The 15,068-nt window shown below is 41.6% G+C and overlaps 1 protein-coding gene across 1 annotated transcript in view; it reads left to right on the forward strand.

Annotated features, from left to right (window-relative positions):
• The window catches only part of TTC27 (tetratricopeptide repeat domain 27), a 171,123-nt gene that overhangs the window by 104,619 nt on the left and 51,436 nt on the right, over positions 1–15,068 (forward strand). The window contains exon 13 of the mRNA XM_044261742.1: positions 8,831–9,058. Coding sequence (XP_044117677.1) covers positions 8,831–9,058 — 228 coding nt within the window. The remainder of the gene's footprint in view (positions 1–8,830; positions 9,059–15,068) is intronic.

Below are 15,068 nucleotides of genomic sequence, written 5' to 3' on the forward strand. Positions count from 1 at the left end.
AAAAAAATTTAATTTAACTTTGTAAGACTAAAGGATCATGGGGAGAAAGCCATGAATTCCATGCTTTGCTTTACCCTCTTCTGGAATTCCACCGTTCTCCTTGATCAGTGAATTTGGTCTTGGCTGGATGTTCTTGCCGATATTCTAGGGGAGGGGCCTGTTGTCGTGAATTTGGTCTTGGCTGGATGTTCTTGCCGATATTCTAGGGGAGGGGCCTGTTGTCGTGATTCTTAGATGTCTTTGCCTGAGGCGGAATTGCGCTGCCCTTGCCAGGGGCTGGCTAAGTAATCTGCTCAAGTTAGCTCCCAGGACTTTTTGTTCCCAGAACTCTTTCCATAGAGCTCTGGAAGACGGGAATACAAATGGAAGCCTCCCAGTCTCCAGCCTGGAGGAGCCAAGAGCTCGGGGCTCCCTTCCCCAGTATGTCTTTGGAAAAAAGTGCTCATCACTCTCGTCTCCCTGTCTCCGGCTGCCCTCCGAGCTACCTGGCCTGTGACCGAGTGTTTATGTCTCTGGCACACAGCCCCGTTTGGAGTCTCCAAACTCAGCTGATCTGCCACTCTGCTCTTCCAGGGGGGGCCTCCCTGGATCTGCCACTTGTGGGGTCTCTGCTCAAAGAGCAGTGGACCGACTGTGCGTTGGATCACAGTTTAAGGTAACCCCAAGCTGAGAGCTCACTCCTTGGCTCTATGTAGCCGGCTTCCCTGCTCTGATACCTGTGAGCTCTGCTACACTCAGACACCCCCAATCCTTCTGTGACCCCGCAGGACCTGAGACTACACTGTCCCCGTGAGGACACCACCTCCGCTTTGCCTCTGGAGCAATGTCCCTCAGTGGAGCTGACTTCTAAAAGTTGGGATTTTGTGCTCCATTGCTCCACTGCTTGCCGGGAGCTGGCCTCTCCCCCTGTGGTCCATCCTCCCATTGCTTCAGATTCACTTCTCCCTACATCCTACCTTTCAGAAAGTGGTTGATTTTCTGTTACTAGAATTGCTGCTCTTCCTCTCTTTGATCTCTTGTTGAGTATGTAGGTGTTCAGAATGGTTTGATAACTATCTAGCTGAATTCCTGCGACCTGGTGTCATTTCAGTCCTGTACTCCTCTGCCATCATGCCCAGGAAGCTGCTCTTGTGTTTGTTAATTTCTTCAGGAAGCTACCCCATTTTGGCCCTTGAGACCCATGTTCCAGTGAATAGAATACCCAGAAGTGATATTGTTTGGTAACAAGAGGTTGCATACCACTCACTCTCAGTGTTCCTCATTTTTGTAAGAGTTTAGATAGATACGAGTTGGTGAAGGAAGTACTTGAAATCCTCAGTAACTTAGCATTTTCAAATGTGAAGGTTTTCATGATTGTTATTTAATCTTTCACTTGTATATTTGTCTTTGCAAGGTTGCCAGCACTAGGTCTTTGGACATACAACATGATCTTTACAGTCTATATTACAGTGCAGTTAGAAGTAGAATAAATATTTGTAGAATGGTAGTTTTAGGTCATGCAGGTGTTTAAAGGGTATGACCTGAAGTTCTGAACCTTGGATCCTGTTTTTTTGTATCGGATACCTGTGGAACATAGTACTTCCTTATAATCCATTTTATTTCTATAAGGTTGGTAGTAATTTCTCATCTTTCATTTCTGATTTTAGTAATTTCAGTTCAAAGAACCAACTTCTGGTTTATTTCTTTTTTTATTTACACTAATCTTTCTTATTTTCTTCCTTCAGCTTCTTTGGGTTGCGTTTACTTTTTTTTCCTAGTTTATTATGGTGAAAGATTAGATGATTGCTTTGCAATCTTTTTTCTTATTCAAAATAGGTATTTACAGCTATAATTTCCCTCTAAACACTGTTTTCACTGCATCCTTTAAGTTTTATCAGATTATGTTTTCATTTATCTCAATGTTCTTAATTTCCCAGTGATTTCTTTTTTGACCTATTAGTTATTTCGGACTATGTTATTTAATTTCCATGAATTTGTAAACTTACTAAATTTCTTCTTTTAAAATTTATTTTTTATGCTCAGTTAGCCTTATAGTACATAATTAGTTTTTGATGTAGTGTTCAATGATTTATTAGTTCAGTGTAATACCCAGTACTTATCTCAGTCGTGCCCTCCTCGATACCCATCCTAAATTTCCTTTTATTATTGATTTCTAATTTCATCCCATCATAGTTGGAGAAGATACTAAGTATGACTTAAGTCCTTTCAAATTCACTGAGTCTTGTCTACAGCCTAATATGCAGAATATCCTGGAGAGTGTTCTGCTGCTGTTGGGTGGAATGTTCTTTAGATGTCTTTTGGGCTTAGTTGGTTTATAACATTGTTCAAGTCTTCTATTTCTATCTTCTATATAACTATAATATCTGTTATCCAAAGTTGGAAAGTCAAGTCTTCAAATATTATTGATGAATTGTGTATGTCTCCCTTTAGAGAAGTCAGTTTTTGCTTCCTCTGATTTGGGTCTCATGGTTAGGTGAATGTCTACTTATAATTTTGTCTTCTTGATGGATAAATGTTTATCATTAAAATATACTTTCTTTGTCCTATTAAAAATTTTAGTCTTAAAGTGAATTTTGTCTATTAATTTAGCCAGTCCAGCTCTCTTTTGGTTCCTGTGTACTTGACCTCCACTTCCTTCTTTCCTTTCTTCCTTTTCATCCCTTTTGTGTGTCTGAATCTAAAGTGTGTCTCTTGTAGAAAGCATTTGGTTAGATCATTTTTTTATCCTTTCTGCCAATTCCTGCCTTTGATTATTGTACTTAATCCTTTTACAGTTAATTTATTTACCGATAATGTAGGATGTATATTAGTCATTTTGTTATTTTCTATATGTCTTATGTCTTTTCTCTTTCCTTATTACTGCCTTCTTTTTGGTTAAATGGGTATTTTTTTACTGTGCCATTTTAATTCCCTTGTCATTTTTACTTTTTTTTTTATTTTATTTTAAGATTTTAGTTTTAAGTAACTGAACTCACAACCCCAAGGTCAAGAGTTGCCTGCTCTACTTACTGAGCCAGGCAGGTATCACTACTTTGTGTGTGTGTGTTTGTGTTATTTTTTTAGTCCTTGTAAGAAGGATCGGAGGGATCATTTAGGATAGTATGTTTTAAGTGCCTGTTAAGCCCATCATCTGGGAATCCTCAGTGAGTTTCTATTAATTGCTTTTTTTCTTATGTTATGGCCATACTTTCTTGCTTCTTTGCATATTTTTATAAATTGTTGTTGAAAATTGGACATTTTAAATAATATAATGTGACAACTCTGGAAATCAGTTTGTTATTGCTGTTTGTGATTTTTGTTTGTTTGTTTAGTGATATTTCTTGATTAATTCTGTAAAATCGATGTTCTTTGTCCTGTGCAGCCACTGAAGTCTCAGGTTGGTTAGCATAATGGTCAGCTAATGATTGGACAGAATATTCCTTGAATGCCAGAATCAACAGGTCTCCCAGTCTTTGCTGATGGGCTGTGTGTGTGTGTGTGTGTGTGTGTATGTGTGTGTTGGGAGCATGCTTCTAACACTGAGGCAGGCAATCAACAGCCCTGTCTTAGCTTTCACTGACTTCTGGTGCGAAGCCTCTGAGTCAGCCTGAGGTGAGAGCTTACAGCTTTCTCAGGTCTTATCCTGAACATGTGCAGCACCCTACACATGCCTTCTGGATTCCCATGAATACGTTGGAGCCTTTCAAAGCCCTTAGGTACTCCTTACTTCCTTTTTCATTTTTAAGTTTTTTGGTTAGCCTGTTGTTTGTCCCACATTTTATTTACCACTTGAGACAGCTACAAAATTAACCCATTGTAATTGTTTTAGACAATTAGACAACCTTTTCACTGGATGAACTCAGAGGTTTATCACTGGATAAACTCAGTCATAGACAGCCTTGCAAGTGGATTCTTCTAAGCAACCACCAGCCAGGTCAGATAATGACAGTTCTTTGGAAATGAGACTTCAGAAGAGCTCTAATCCCACTCTTTTCCCTCTGGTGGCTGCCAGGCCACCAATCACCACGATTGCCTGCTGTTGGTTCAAGGCTACTGCAGAGTTGGAGAAAATGGAACAGGAATGGTGCAAGTTAAAATCACACAAACTTGGTAATCTTACCAAGATATCAGCATTTTTTAGGGGGAGGGGTGGAATAAACATTGTCTGGATTATTTCAAGTTTTTGGTTGATTTCCAGGGTTATCAATGATCAATTCCAGGGTTACCAAAAAAGTTAATTCTAATACTCTTTGCCAGTCTTCTTGTTGCTTTTATGGAGTAGGGAATTTTCAGAGGTTCTTAGACCACCATTTTTGCTGATACCCACCCGTGAAAAATAGGAAATGTATGGAACTTAAAATTAAGGTCCCATTTTTAAACTTAGTATCTCTTTGTTTTGGAATGACCAGCTGACCAAGGAATATAAACTTCTATTTCTTTGTATTAAAAATGGGCATATTAATGTCTACCTCTCAGACTTACTCTCTGATTGAGATAATACATTTAATGCATATTGGATAAAAATCAATATGTAAATCATTATCAGATGGGAGGACACATAAGGAGTGTAAAAGGCAAAAATGAGAAAAAAATTGTACCATTCAGGTTTTGTTGATGGAAGCAGAGCCACTTTGAGTAGTTCGGGGATGTCATCAAGGGGCATATTAAAGGAATTAGATCTTATGCAGACACGGGGAGAGCTGGAGAACTGAAGCTCTGGAAGAGGGAGGAGAAGTTATCAGGGAAAGAAGTCATTTCCCAGACCACACGAAGCACTGGCATAGTGGCTAAGTCAGAACTCACTAGGGAATCATAGAAGCTGAGGCCTTCCAGCCGTTGAAATGGAAGCATGGAAGAGGACCTTGTGGAGAGATTTGTGGAAAGCTGTTGTCTGTACGTAGCTGCCAGTCCTGTGGGTCCCCAGTGAAATGTCTGATGGTGGTCCTGGGACTTCTTTTGGTTGGCAGGGTCCACAATTAGAAGCATAGGCTGGATACATAGAGCAAAGGACAAGCTGGAATCCACAGGGCATCTTTTGCATCTTGTGTGACAACATAATTAGCCACAACCACCTTCCAAGAGTAAAGGCTGTTGCTTTACTTCTGCCTTTCAGATCCCCAACAAATTCCCCACTGACCAACTGTAATGCAAAGTCTAAAGGGGAAGGGATTTGGGGAATCAGTTTCCAGCTGAAGCAAGTTGACATAGTGGTACATATGATTTACTAGGCCTACCATGGGATCTACTGACTCCCATAAACCCACTGACTCATCATGGTGATGTTCTGGGTCCCAGAGGAATAGCATTAACTAAGAACTTACCAATCCTGATAAGACAGGTGTTTCTTCTCCCTCAGGAAAGAATTACCTGGCAAATGTTAAAGTTTATGTCTTTGGGGATGACAAGAGAAGAATTGTTCATATGATAGTTACATTATAGTGGGGTCCTTCTTCATCAGTATTGGCCCACCCCTCCCTTCCTCCCTCCCTCCCTCCATCCTTCCTCCCTTCCTTCTTCCTTCCTTCTTTAATTTTTTAAAGAGGCTCTGACTCTGAAATCCCTCAAGGATTTCTCTCCCAATTGGGTAAGAAACAGTGTTTTAGAATGGTGACTTGGGTCAGATGTCTGGTGTCCAAACCTAGATTTTTTTTTTTTTTAAATCTTATATAGATCAAGTTTGGACTTAGTTGGCTGTACATATAATTTGGTCCTAAGGCTTCTTGATCAGTCAGGCACCACCTAAGGTCCATTCTTGTTGCACTATTTTCGTTATTACTCTGGCTGTGACTGTTGCAAGCAACTACACTCCTCTTCCAGGGGTTAAGTGCTATCAGCTGTCTGTTACCTTGAATTCTGACAATCCCCACTGAGCTTAGGAAGCTCATTTCAACCGAGGAATCTTCAAGTTTTTCCCCCCCAGCTTACACAGGGCATCTATATAGCACTTTTCAAAAATGCTTATGCTCTGTATACAATGTATTTCTCAAAGCCCAGATGAAAGGAGTATCCCCTGGGCCTTCTTGGAGGACATTGGGATGGGTGAAAGGTTGTAAATAATAAACTGACAACAGCCTTTTCTTCCTAAATTGTTGGATTCTTTCCTCCACATCACACCAAGGAATTTCTGGCATCTCAGCTTAGTTTTGGCTACATTTGAGTCCAGGTTTTAGTCTGGCAGTCAAGCAAATAATTTAGAACCATCATCAGCTGCTTGAATTAGTCCTGTGAATCAGAAATTTCTGATGAGTACCTTAATTGCTTATAATCATAATCCACAATTTATCTATGGTCTCTCCCCCTTAGAATCTCCTTTTCCCCATGATCCAAGATTTTCCCCTATAGAAAATAATAAAACCTTGTGGTTCTCTTCGTGTAAAAGTCTACTTACATGTATGGAGGCGGTAAGGGATGGAAGGGGGAGGTATGAAGGGAATTGGCATTCTCTTGCAGGGTACCTCCCTGAGGTGCAGTAAGTCATTCTGTTGTCTTTAAGCAAAGTAGCACGAGTCTTAACAGATAGGGGAGGACTGCTTCACTGGTATTGGAAACTCAGTAGGGTTTGGAGATTTCTATTATCTGACTCATCCCCAATGTCCTTAGTTAAATTCTTAGGTCTTTGTCTTTCATGGCCTCTTCCGACCAAGATGAAGGCAGTAGTACTAGAGTAACCCTCCTGTTTTAAACAATCATTGCAGTTACTATTGCTGCGAACCAAACCACATCAAAACTTAGTGGCTGAAAACAACAGGAATCACTTCTCTTTCATTGTTTCTGTGGAACAGAAATTTAGGAAGGGCTTGACAGTGCCACTTGTGACATGAAAAAGGTGAGGTGATACAATGTTAACTCTACATGAACTTTGACAAATTGAAGACGTGCATGATTAGCAGCAGAGCAATCACCGAAAAATAACCAAATGCCTTTTATAGCTAAAAGGCAGTAGAGGGAGAAAAATGAATGGCTAAAACAATTGATTAACCCAACCAAATGCCTTAACTTGCACACAGATCTAGTGAAACTGACTTTGTCCTGTATTGTCAGTCAGCAGTCATGCAGGAGCAATGTCTACATCAGAGTTTTGTCTGTCCTAAGTTGGCAGGTACAAGGGAAAAGAAGTTCCTTTAGGAATCATAGACATTCCTTGGTTTTCTGACCTTGAGGATTTAAAATACTGAACATTGTTTTCTTTGTTGAGCTGTTCAGTGAACTTAGAAGTGGCCAGCTCACCTCACAATCTGGTAGCCTCAGGGTCCTATCACATAATTCACAGAAGCCTTACATTAGGTTGGTGCTTTATTCTGAGTTCCCACAGGTGATAATTTAAGAAATTCTTTTGTTGCTGGACATCATGGACTACCAGTGTTACACCCGCTAATGATCGCTGGCTCCTCATGTCTTCAAATCCAACTAGATTAGATAGCTAGTCACAAATGTTTGTTTTCTGCAGGGATAGTTTTCAGAATTTCTGGGAGGGTGTGGATATCAGGTTTCAATGCCATATCACCAGGAGAAATGCCTTCAACTACACTGTAAGATCATTTCAGCAAAAATCCTGCCGTGGCTGCAGTCTGGTACACGTAATTCGGTTGGATACTGTAGGCGTATATGTAGATATACATGTGTTGGACACTTAGATGACCTTACAGAGTTATGGTTAAATAGTAATAACTATTGTGTCATCTGTTATAGAGGAATTACATGGATGTTATTTGAAAATGTCATGTGTATTTTGGCTATTTGGGATTTAGAACTCTTTTTCCTTGGAAACTGTTAAATAAAATCTGGTTCCCTTTTCAGACTAGGCCTAAAAAGCCTACATAACCCTGTAACCCCTGCAGAAGTGCAGAGGAGCTAGCATCCAAAGATCCTTTGAGAAGCACAACCACCTTTTTAAAAAAATTTATTTAAATTTTAGTTAATGTACAGTGCAATATGCAACCATTTTTTTAAAAAGACTTTGCAAAAATTGGACTGCTTAAGAATTCTAGCAGTGTGCAGCCTAAAGCGAATCAACTATATTGACTTTAAGATTGCCAGCTATGTAAATCACGAATCCTAAAGTATCATGTTAACTACAATAGGATGGCTTCCTGGCTGTCTTGGCATCTCTGGTGATTCCACTGCTGTTTATGGGAAGGTGTTTGTGTGTGAGGATGGAAAGCAGAGCTGCCAGCATGCTGTTGAAACTGATCAGAAACAGGGGGTAAAGGGCCAGGGGGGAGTGGAGTAGTAGGGGTAACAAGTCCAGAATTAGTTCAGCTGATGAGGTGGACCTTTGCGAGTCATACCCAAGCTTGTGCCATATACTGAGGATGGTCTTTAATTCCTAAAGTGAGTGGATTGTCTGGAGGCCTCATGATGGCAATTTTTATCTTTGAGAAAAAGCAGGGACTATGAAGTTGTACCCACCTCCTTCTTTTATAAATGTTTTAGCAATCCCAGCCTCCCTGAGCATGCCATTTTAAGAAAGGAAAAACAAAACAAACAAATAAATAACATAAAAAAGGAAAAACCCATTTTTCATTGCTGTTGGGTAGAGGTGAACTCAAGAGGCTGCTGTCACCTCTCCTTGGTGCCTTTCTTTCCTGGAGGATTCTGGAGAATTCCGGATGCCAGTAAAGCAGCATTCGCCTCTTCTTGTTCCTTGTTCTTGTTGTTCCTCTCTTTCACCTGTACCATAGTTGTTTTCTCTTACTCTGCCTGTGTCTCAGATGCAGGAAATAAGTGGGTTATCTCAAACTTTGAAAAGAAACATTTGGATCCTGTGGGATAAAGATGTATATGTGCTTTAAAAAAAAAAAATAGCCATTTGTCACTCTAAGCAGTTCAGTTATTTCTTCATTATTTCTAGGCAGAAGAAATCCTTAGGCAAGAGCTGGAGAAGAAAGAAACGCCGAGTTTATACTGCTTGCTCGGAGATGTCCTTCGAGACCAGTCTTGCTACGACCGGGCCTGGGAGCTGTCCCGCCACCGCAGCGCTCGGGCCCAGCGCTCCAAAGGCCTCCTTCATCTGCGGAACAAGGAGTTCAGAGAATGTGTGGAGAGCTTTGAGCGCTCGGTGAAGATCAACCCCATGCAGGTGAGACTGTTAGGAAAGCCCCGTCTGCTCTGGGCACTTGGGTTTTTCTTTGCTTTGGTTTCTAACTGAACAAGTACCTGTTTCCCGCCCTCCTACCTAGTGAGTTTCGCTTTGCAAGCTGTGAAGGGAGCCTCTGCCGATCACTGTTTATTGCTCATCAGCGAGAACATTGGTTTTCTTTTAGATGCTTTCTGTTGTGTTTCTGTTATTGACTTGTCTGTTTTATTTTGTTATTTCTTTCCTTTCACTGTCCTTAATACACATGCAGCTATGGTAGTTAGGTTCTGTTTCCAGCAGATATGTTAGGATGAAATGGATGGCAGTCTGAATTACTGTCGCTCTAGGACTGGGCAGGGGATTGTGGAAATCAATAATGGAAGCAAAACTCATATAAACAAGGTAACATCTAGAATGGATTATTGATCATTTAAGAAAAAGTCTATATATATACACATTTTTAAATGTTTAAAAATTTTTTTTGAGGTTTGAAAAAATAGTACAAAAAGAGTCTGGATCTTTAAAATAGATAGGACAGATCCACAGGAGAGGGCCTAATTTTGAGGGGCAAGAAATTAACCTTACTTCATGCTTAATGATATTCAGTTGGTAAAATGATTTTATTGTCAGAAATGATCGTTTTTTTAAACCATGCTTTCTTTATAACTGTTTTCCTATTTCACCAATCAAATGCACACATTACTGTCAACCGTGGGTCCTGACAGACATGCACACTGACTTGGTAGAATTCCGGTGAAAATACTACTTTGTAATCAGTTCCTCCTGTTTACTGAGGCGCTTACTATGACCCAGATACCTTGTTGAGCATTTTGTCAGTATTGGAACTTAAGACAGTCTGACCGCAGAGCCTGTGTGCTTTTTTTTTTTTTTTTTTTTTTTAAATTGTGGTAGAAAGCAAATAACATAAAATTTATCATCTTCACCATGTCTCAGTGTACCGTCCCGCAGCGTGAAGCGCATTCCCATCGTTGTGCGACCATCACTCCCCGCCGTCTCTACACCTTTTTTTTAATCCTGCAGAACTAAAATTTTGTACCCACTGAATGGTAGCTCCCTAGTCTCCCCTTTCCTTAGTCCCTGGCAACCATCCTACTTCCTGTCTCTCTGCATTTGACTACTGTAAGTACCTCAGATGAGTAGACTCATAACAGTATCTGTCCCTTTGTGACGAGCAAACTCCCCAGCATAATGCCGATGTTGTAGCATGTGTCAGAATTTCCACTGTGATGGATATACCACCTTTTGTTTATCTGTTTGTGGTTGACCACTGGGTTGCTTCTGCCTCTTGGCTCCTATGAATAGGTGCTGCTATGAACAAGTGTGGGCAGAGATGATCATTTTTGAACTGGGTAGATTTGGGGCATATCTTTTATATTGAAAAAAAAATTAGAAGTATAGTTTTGAGCTACTTGCTTGCTTTCTTCACTCTGGGTAATGAATACAGTGAGAACCTCCCAAATCAGCCAGTTGTTAAGAAGTCTGGGGAAGAGATTATCAGCAGAATTAGATGATCAGCAGAAATTAACAGATGCGTTCAGCAGTTAGGATGTTTCAAGTATACTGAGATTTGGCTTTCATGGACCTCTTGCTCTAACTTGGTGGTTGTCAGGTGGGGCGGATTTGGCCCTGCAGGGGCATTTGCCACTTTCTGACGGGGAGGTGAAGGGGTCTACTACTGCCATCTAGTGGTTGGAGTCCAGGGCTGCTGCTACACATCCCATAATGCACAGGAGAGCCCCCCAAGATAAGGAATTATCCGGCCTCAAATGCTCAAATGTCGGTAGTGCCAAGATTGACAAACCCTGTTCTCATTTGATTATCGCTAGGCTTTTTTCATTTGGGGGGGGGGCTGGTAGAAAACAGAACTCAATATTGTGTTGTCAAAATTTTATTTTTACTTTTAGGAAAATTGTATCCTACCCTTGTTTATCTTAGCACCCCTGCCTAAAATTTGCCCAACCACGGCTACCCTAAGGAGTGAGAAAATAAACTCCCTCCCTTAGCCTCTGTAATCTAAGTTAAGTCAATGCCATGTTCCTCACAAACATGGGTTACTCTCTCAAGCACACAGTCTCTTTTCAACAGACGCATTCACGGTTTCCTTGTTTTTCTCCTGCCTCACAGGCTCCTCCTTCTCAGTCTTTTTTTTTTAAAGATTTTATTTATTTATTTGACAGAGAGAAATCACAAGTAGATGGAGAGGCTGGGAGAGAGAGAGAGAGAGAGAGGGAAGCAGGCTCCCTGCTGAGCAGAGAGCCCGATGCGGGACTCGATCCCAGGACTCTGAGATCATGACCTGAGCCGAAGACAGCGGCTTAACCCACTGAGCCACCCAGGCGCCCCTCCTCCTTCTCAGTCTTGACAGGTTACTATGTTTAGTGCTTGGACTTTATCTCTGTCTACAGCCATTCCCTGGATTTCATCTGCTCTTATAGTTTGATACCGTCTGTACACTGATAACTCCCCAATGTGGATTTCAGCCCCATTTTCTCTCCTGAACTCTAGACCCCTTTGTCTAATTGCTCCCTCAGTCTCCCCATGTGTCCCTCCAAGTTAACATCTGGGTCTGACATGCTGTTCTACCCCTCCTCAAGACTTTTGTTCCCAAGGTCATCCCCATCCTAAATTATCCTGACTGGTCTTTCTGCCTCTGTCCTATTCCCATCTGCCTATTCTCAATGACCATCCAAGTGGATCCTTTCAAATGTGAGTCAGATTTGTCATTCCTCTGCTCCATTCCCTAGTGGTATCAGCCCAACTCCCCGAAAGGCTGGCAGGGCTTCTTGCAGCCGAACTCCTCTTATGCACCTCACATTAGCCTCTTTGTTCTTCCCTGAATATTCTAGGTGAGTTCCTGCCTCAGGGTTTTAGCACTTGCTCTCCCGTTGTCCAGAACTTTCTTCCAGATATCTGCATACCTCACTCTATTGCCTCATTCAAGTTGTTGCTCAAATGTTACTTGTTCATAGGGGCCTTCCACGATCATTCTACGTAAAATCACAGCCCACTTTCCATCCTGCCTTATACTCCTTCTTTTCCTGATTTTTCTCTAGAGCACTTGGCACTTTCTAACATTTTTACAGCTTACTTTGAAAAGAAAAAAATAAAAAACCAAAACTCTATTTCTCCTTCCTGAGAATGTAAATCCTATGAAGGCAGAAGTTTTTAATTTGTATGGCTTGTTTATATTTTCCTGGTGCCTGTAACAGTGCCTAGCACGTATTGGGATTCAGTAATTATTTGGTGAGTGAGCAAATGCATAATATCTTTAACCAGTTCGTCAATCAAATGTAGATACTAATTGTCTGCTGTGCACATAGTTGCGAGTCAGAGGATGAAACAGTAGCAGCAGATCACCAGAGAGGCTCATTTATACCCGCTAGTACAGTCTAGTGAAGCAAACATGAGCAAAACTAGCCAAGAGTACAAGGCATCAAAGAAATAGCAAGTGAGTTACTTGTAAAGCCCTAGTTACATAGAGATCAAAGAGGTAGTAGAGATAGGATGGTAGATAGTGAAGATAGGATGTTGCCTTTGGCTTTGGAGGGCAGTACTTGAATAGGTCAAGAGGAGGGCAGTGGTTGAGGGCATCCAGGTAGGTGGACAGTATGAGCAAAACCCTGGAAGCAGGAAGATAAGGGGTGTGTGTGTGTGTGTGTGTGTGTGTGTGTGTGTGTGTGTGTTGGGGGGAACAGAGGAGTTAGTGAATAGGCTAGTTTTGGAGAGTAAAAGGGAATATGGAGTTCCAGTGGGAAATCTGGATTGGAGCCAGATTATAAAAGGTCTTAAATGTGAGGCTAAGTTCTTTGGTTTTTTATTTGGCAGATTGGGAGCCACTGAAGGGCTGATATGTGTTTGGCTTTATTTTGAATGAAGGAATGTGGTTTGTACGGAGGTAATTTAGGCTTATTGTCCTGGCAACACTGAGGCCGTGTAAGATAACTGGATGTGGACAGGTTTGGGAGGCCAGCCCTAGCCTAGCGTGATGGTTATCAGTGTGGCAGGGGCAAGAGGAAAACGGGATGGGTATGAGGGAATCTGCGAGGGAGGACTTGACAGGGCTTGATGGTCTCATTATATAATTTTGAATTAATTACTTAGCAAGACAAAGAAATGACAGTTGCTCAAAGCAGCGTCATAACACAAACAGATGTTATGCGAGAATATTTTGTAGTTTGTCATATGGATCCAATTGAGGCAGGCTGTGAGCCATGCCGAAGTATGCAGGCGTGTGAGGCTCCAGTTGTACAGAACTACTACAGGATGCAAACTTGGACTCCATAGACTTAAGAACCTGGGATCCAACTTTGAACTATCTCTGGAGAAGGAATGCTCCTATATGCTGTTGTCTCCAGTAAGTCCTGGGACAGAAGGAAAATAGAACGGAATTTAAGAGAAGAAGGAATTTAAAGAAATATAGTCTCTTCTTTCAGCCATTTCCAAACAGGTTTAATAACAAACTTGAGGCGAAATGACAGTGATGCTTGAATGGCTTTTGTGCATTGTGGTGATTTTCTGAAACCACATTGGTATAAAAATAGGAGTTTTTGGTTTTATATCAGGGAGGGTCTGCAAAACCAAATGCTCTGTCTTCGGTACATTTGTTAGAGAACCAGAAGATGTGTGTACCATTTCCATTTGTGCTTTGAGATAGCCAGCTGTTGTTCACTCATACCTACGTGTTTCATTTTCCCAAGCGACTTCTGAAACGACTGAGATTTATCCTCAGACTTGAGTGTATGGGCTGTTGGAAGCCGAAGAAAGTGGGAAGAAGTGATAACCAACCCCCCCAAGCATGATCTGCAGTCGCAGGACCAGGATTAAAACAGAAATCCTTGTGTCTCCTTATTATTCCCATTGTCCCCTACTCTTTTTTCTTTTTTTAAAGATTTTATTTATTTATTTGACAGAGAGAGAGAGAGAGATCACAAGTAGGCAGAGGCAGGCAGAGAGAGAGGGGGAAGCAGGCTCCCCGCCGAGCAGAGAGCCCAATGCGGGGCTCAATCCCAGGACCTCAAGATCATGACCTGAGCTAAAGACAGAGGCTTAACCCACTGAGCCACCTAGGCGCCCCCCCAATATCCCCTACTCTTAGGTAAGAAGTGAAAGCAAGAAAATTGCTCAGATATCAAACCAGTATTTGTAGCTCTGAAAAAGGAAAATACAGCTTATTATTTTTTCTCAGTACCAACACTGTATTCCTTTTCTTTTGTCAGCCCCTTCCCAGTACATGTACCCTCTACCCTCCATTTATTTTCCTGAACTCTCCTCCTCACTGAGCTGGTCACCCACCTCTGTAAGGGCATATGATATTACTGTAGTGATTATATCCAGAGACACATGTAGGCAGAACAGCTAGAGTGGAGAGGAGGCAGGGGGTCGCCAAGGACTGATGGGGTCAGGGAAGGCCAAGCTGGCCATGGGGCAGGAGTTAGCTCAAGTGTGCCCCAAATGGTAGAAGGTAGGTTGATGTTCAGAAGGGGAACTGACTTCCCAGGGAGGAGAGCATGAAGAAAGCCAGGGGTTTGAGTGTTCATTAAACATAAATGGCCACTTTGTGCTTGTTATCCTAGTAACCCATCCTGTTTAGCGTTTGTCTCAAGATTTTTCATTTCTAAATGAAGTAATATTAATTGTTGCACAAAAAGCTGTTGGAGTGGGTTTTCACAGACATCTACTTTGTACTTCCATCTTCTGCCATAATCTCATCTAGTATTAATTATATTTGAGGCCTTGCTAAGATCTGAACAATGACTAGTAACAGCCTGTCTGTTTCTTTCCTACCCTTTCCTGACATGGCTTGCTGACATTACCCTTTTAAGGACTGCGTGCGGGGTGCTTGCTGGTACAACCTTGCTCACAGGTGCTGAGAACCGACACCTTCTTTGGGTTTGGGTGGTGGTAGGAGAAGTACTGGAGCCAATGTCTTCATAAGCCCCCTGGTATATATCAGACATATGTGCCAAGCCGCGGCCCCCATGAAGCATGACGT

This window comes from Neovison vison, chromosome 8 (assembly GCF_020171115.1).
Source record: "Neovison vison isolate M4711 chromosome 8, ASM_NN_V1, whole genome shotgun sequence".
Taxonomy (NCBI): Eukaryota; Metazoa; Chordata; class Mammalia; order Carnivora; family Mustelidae; genus Neogale; species Neogale vison.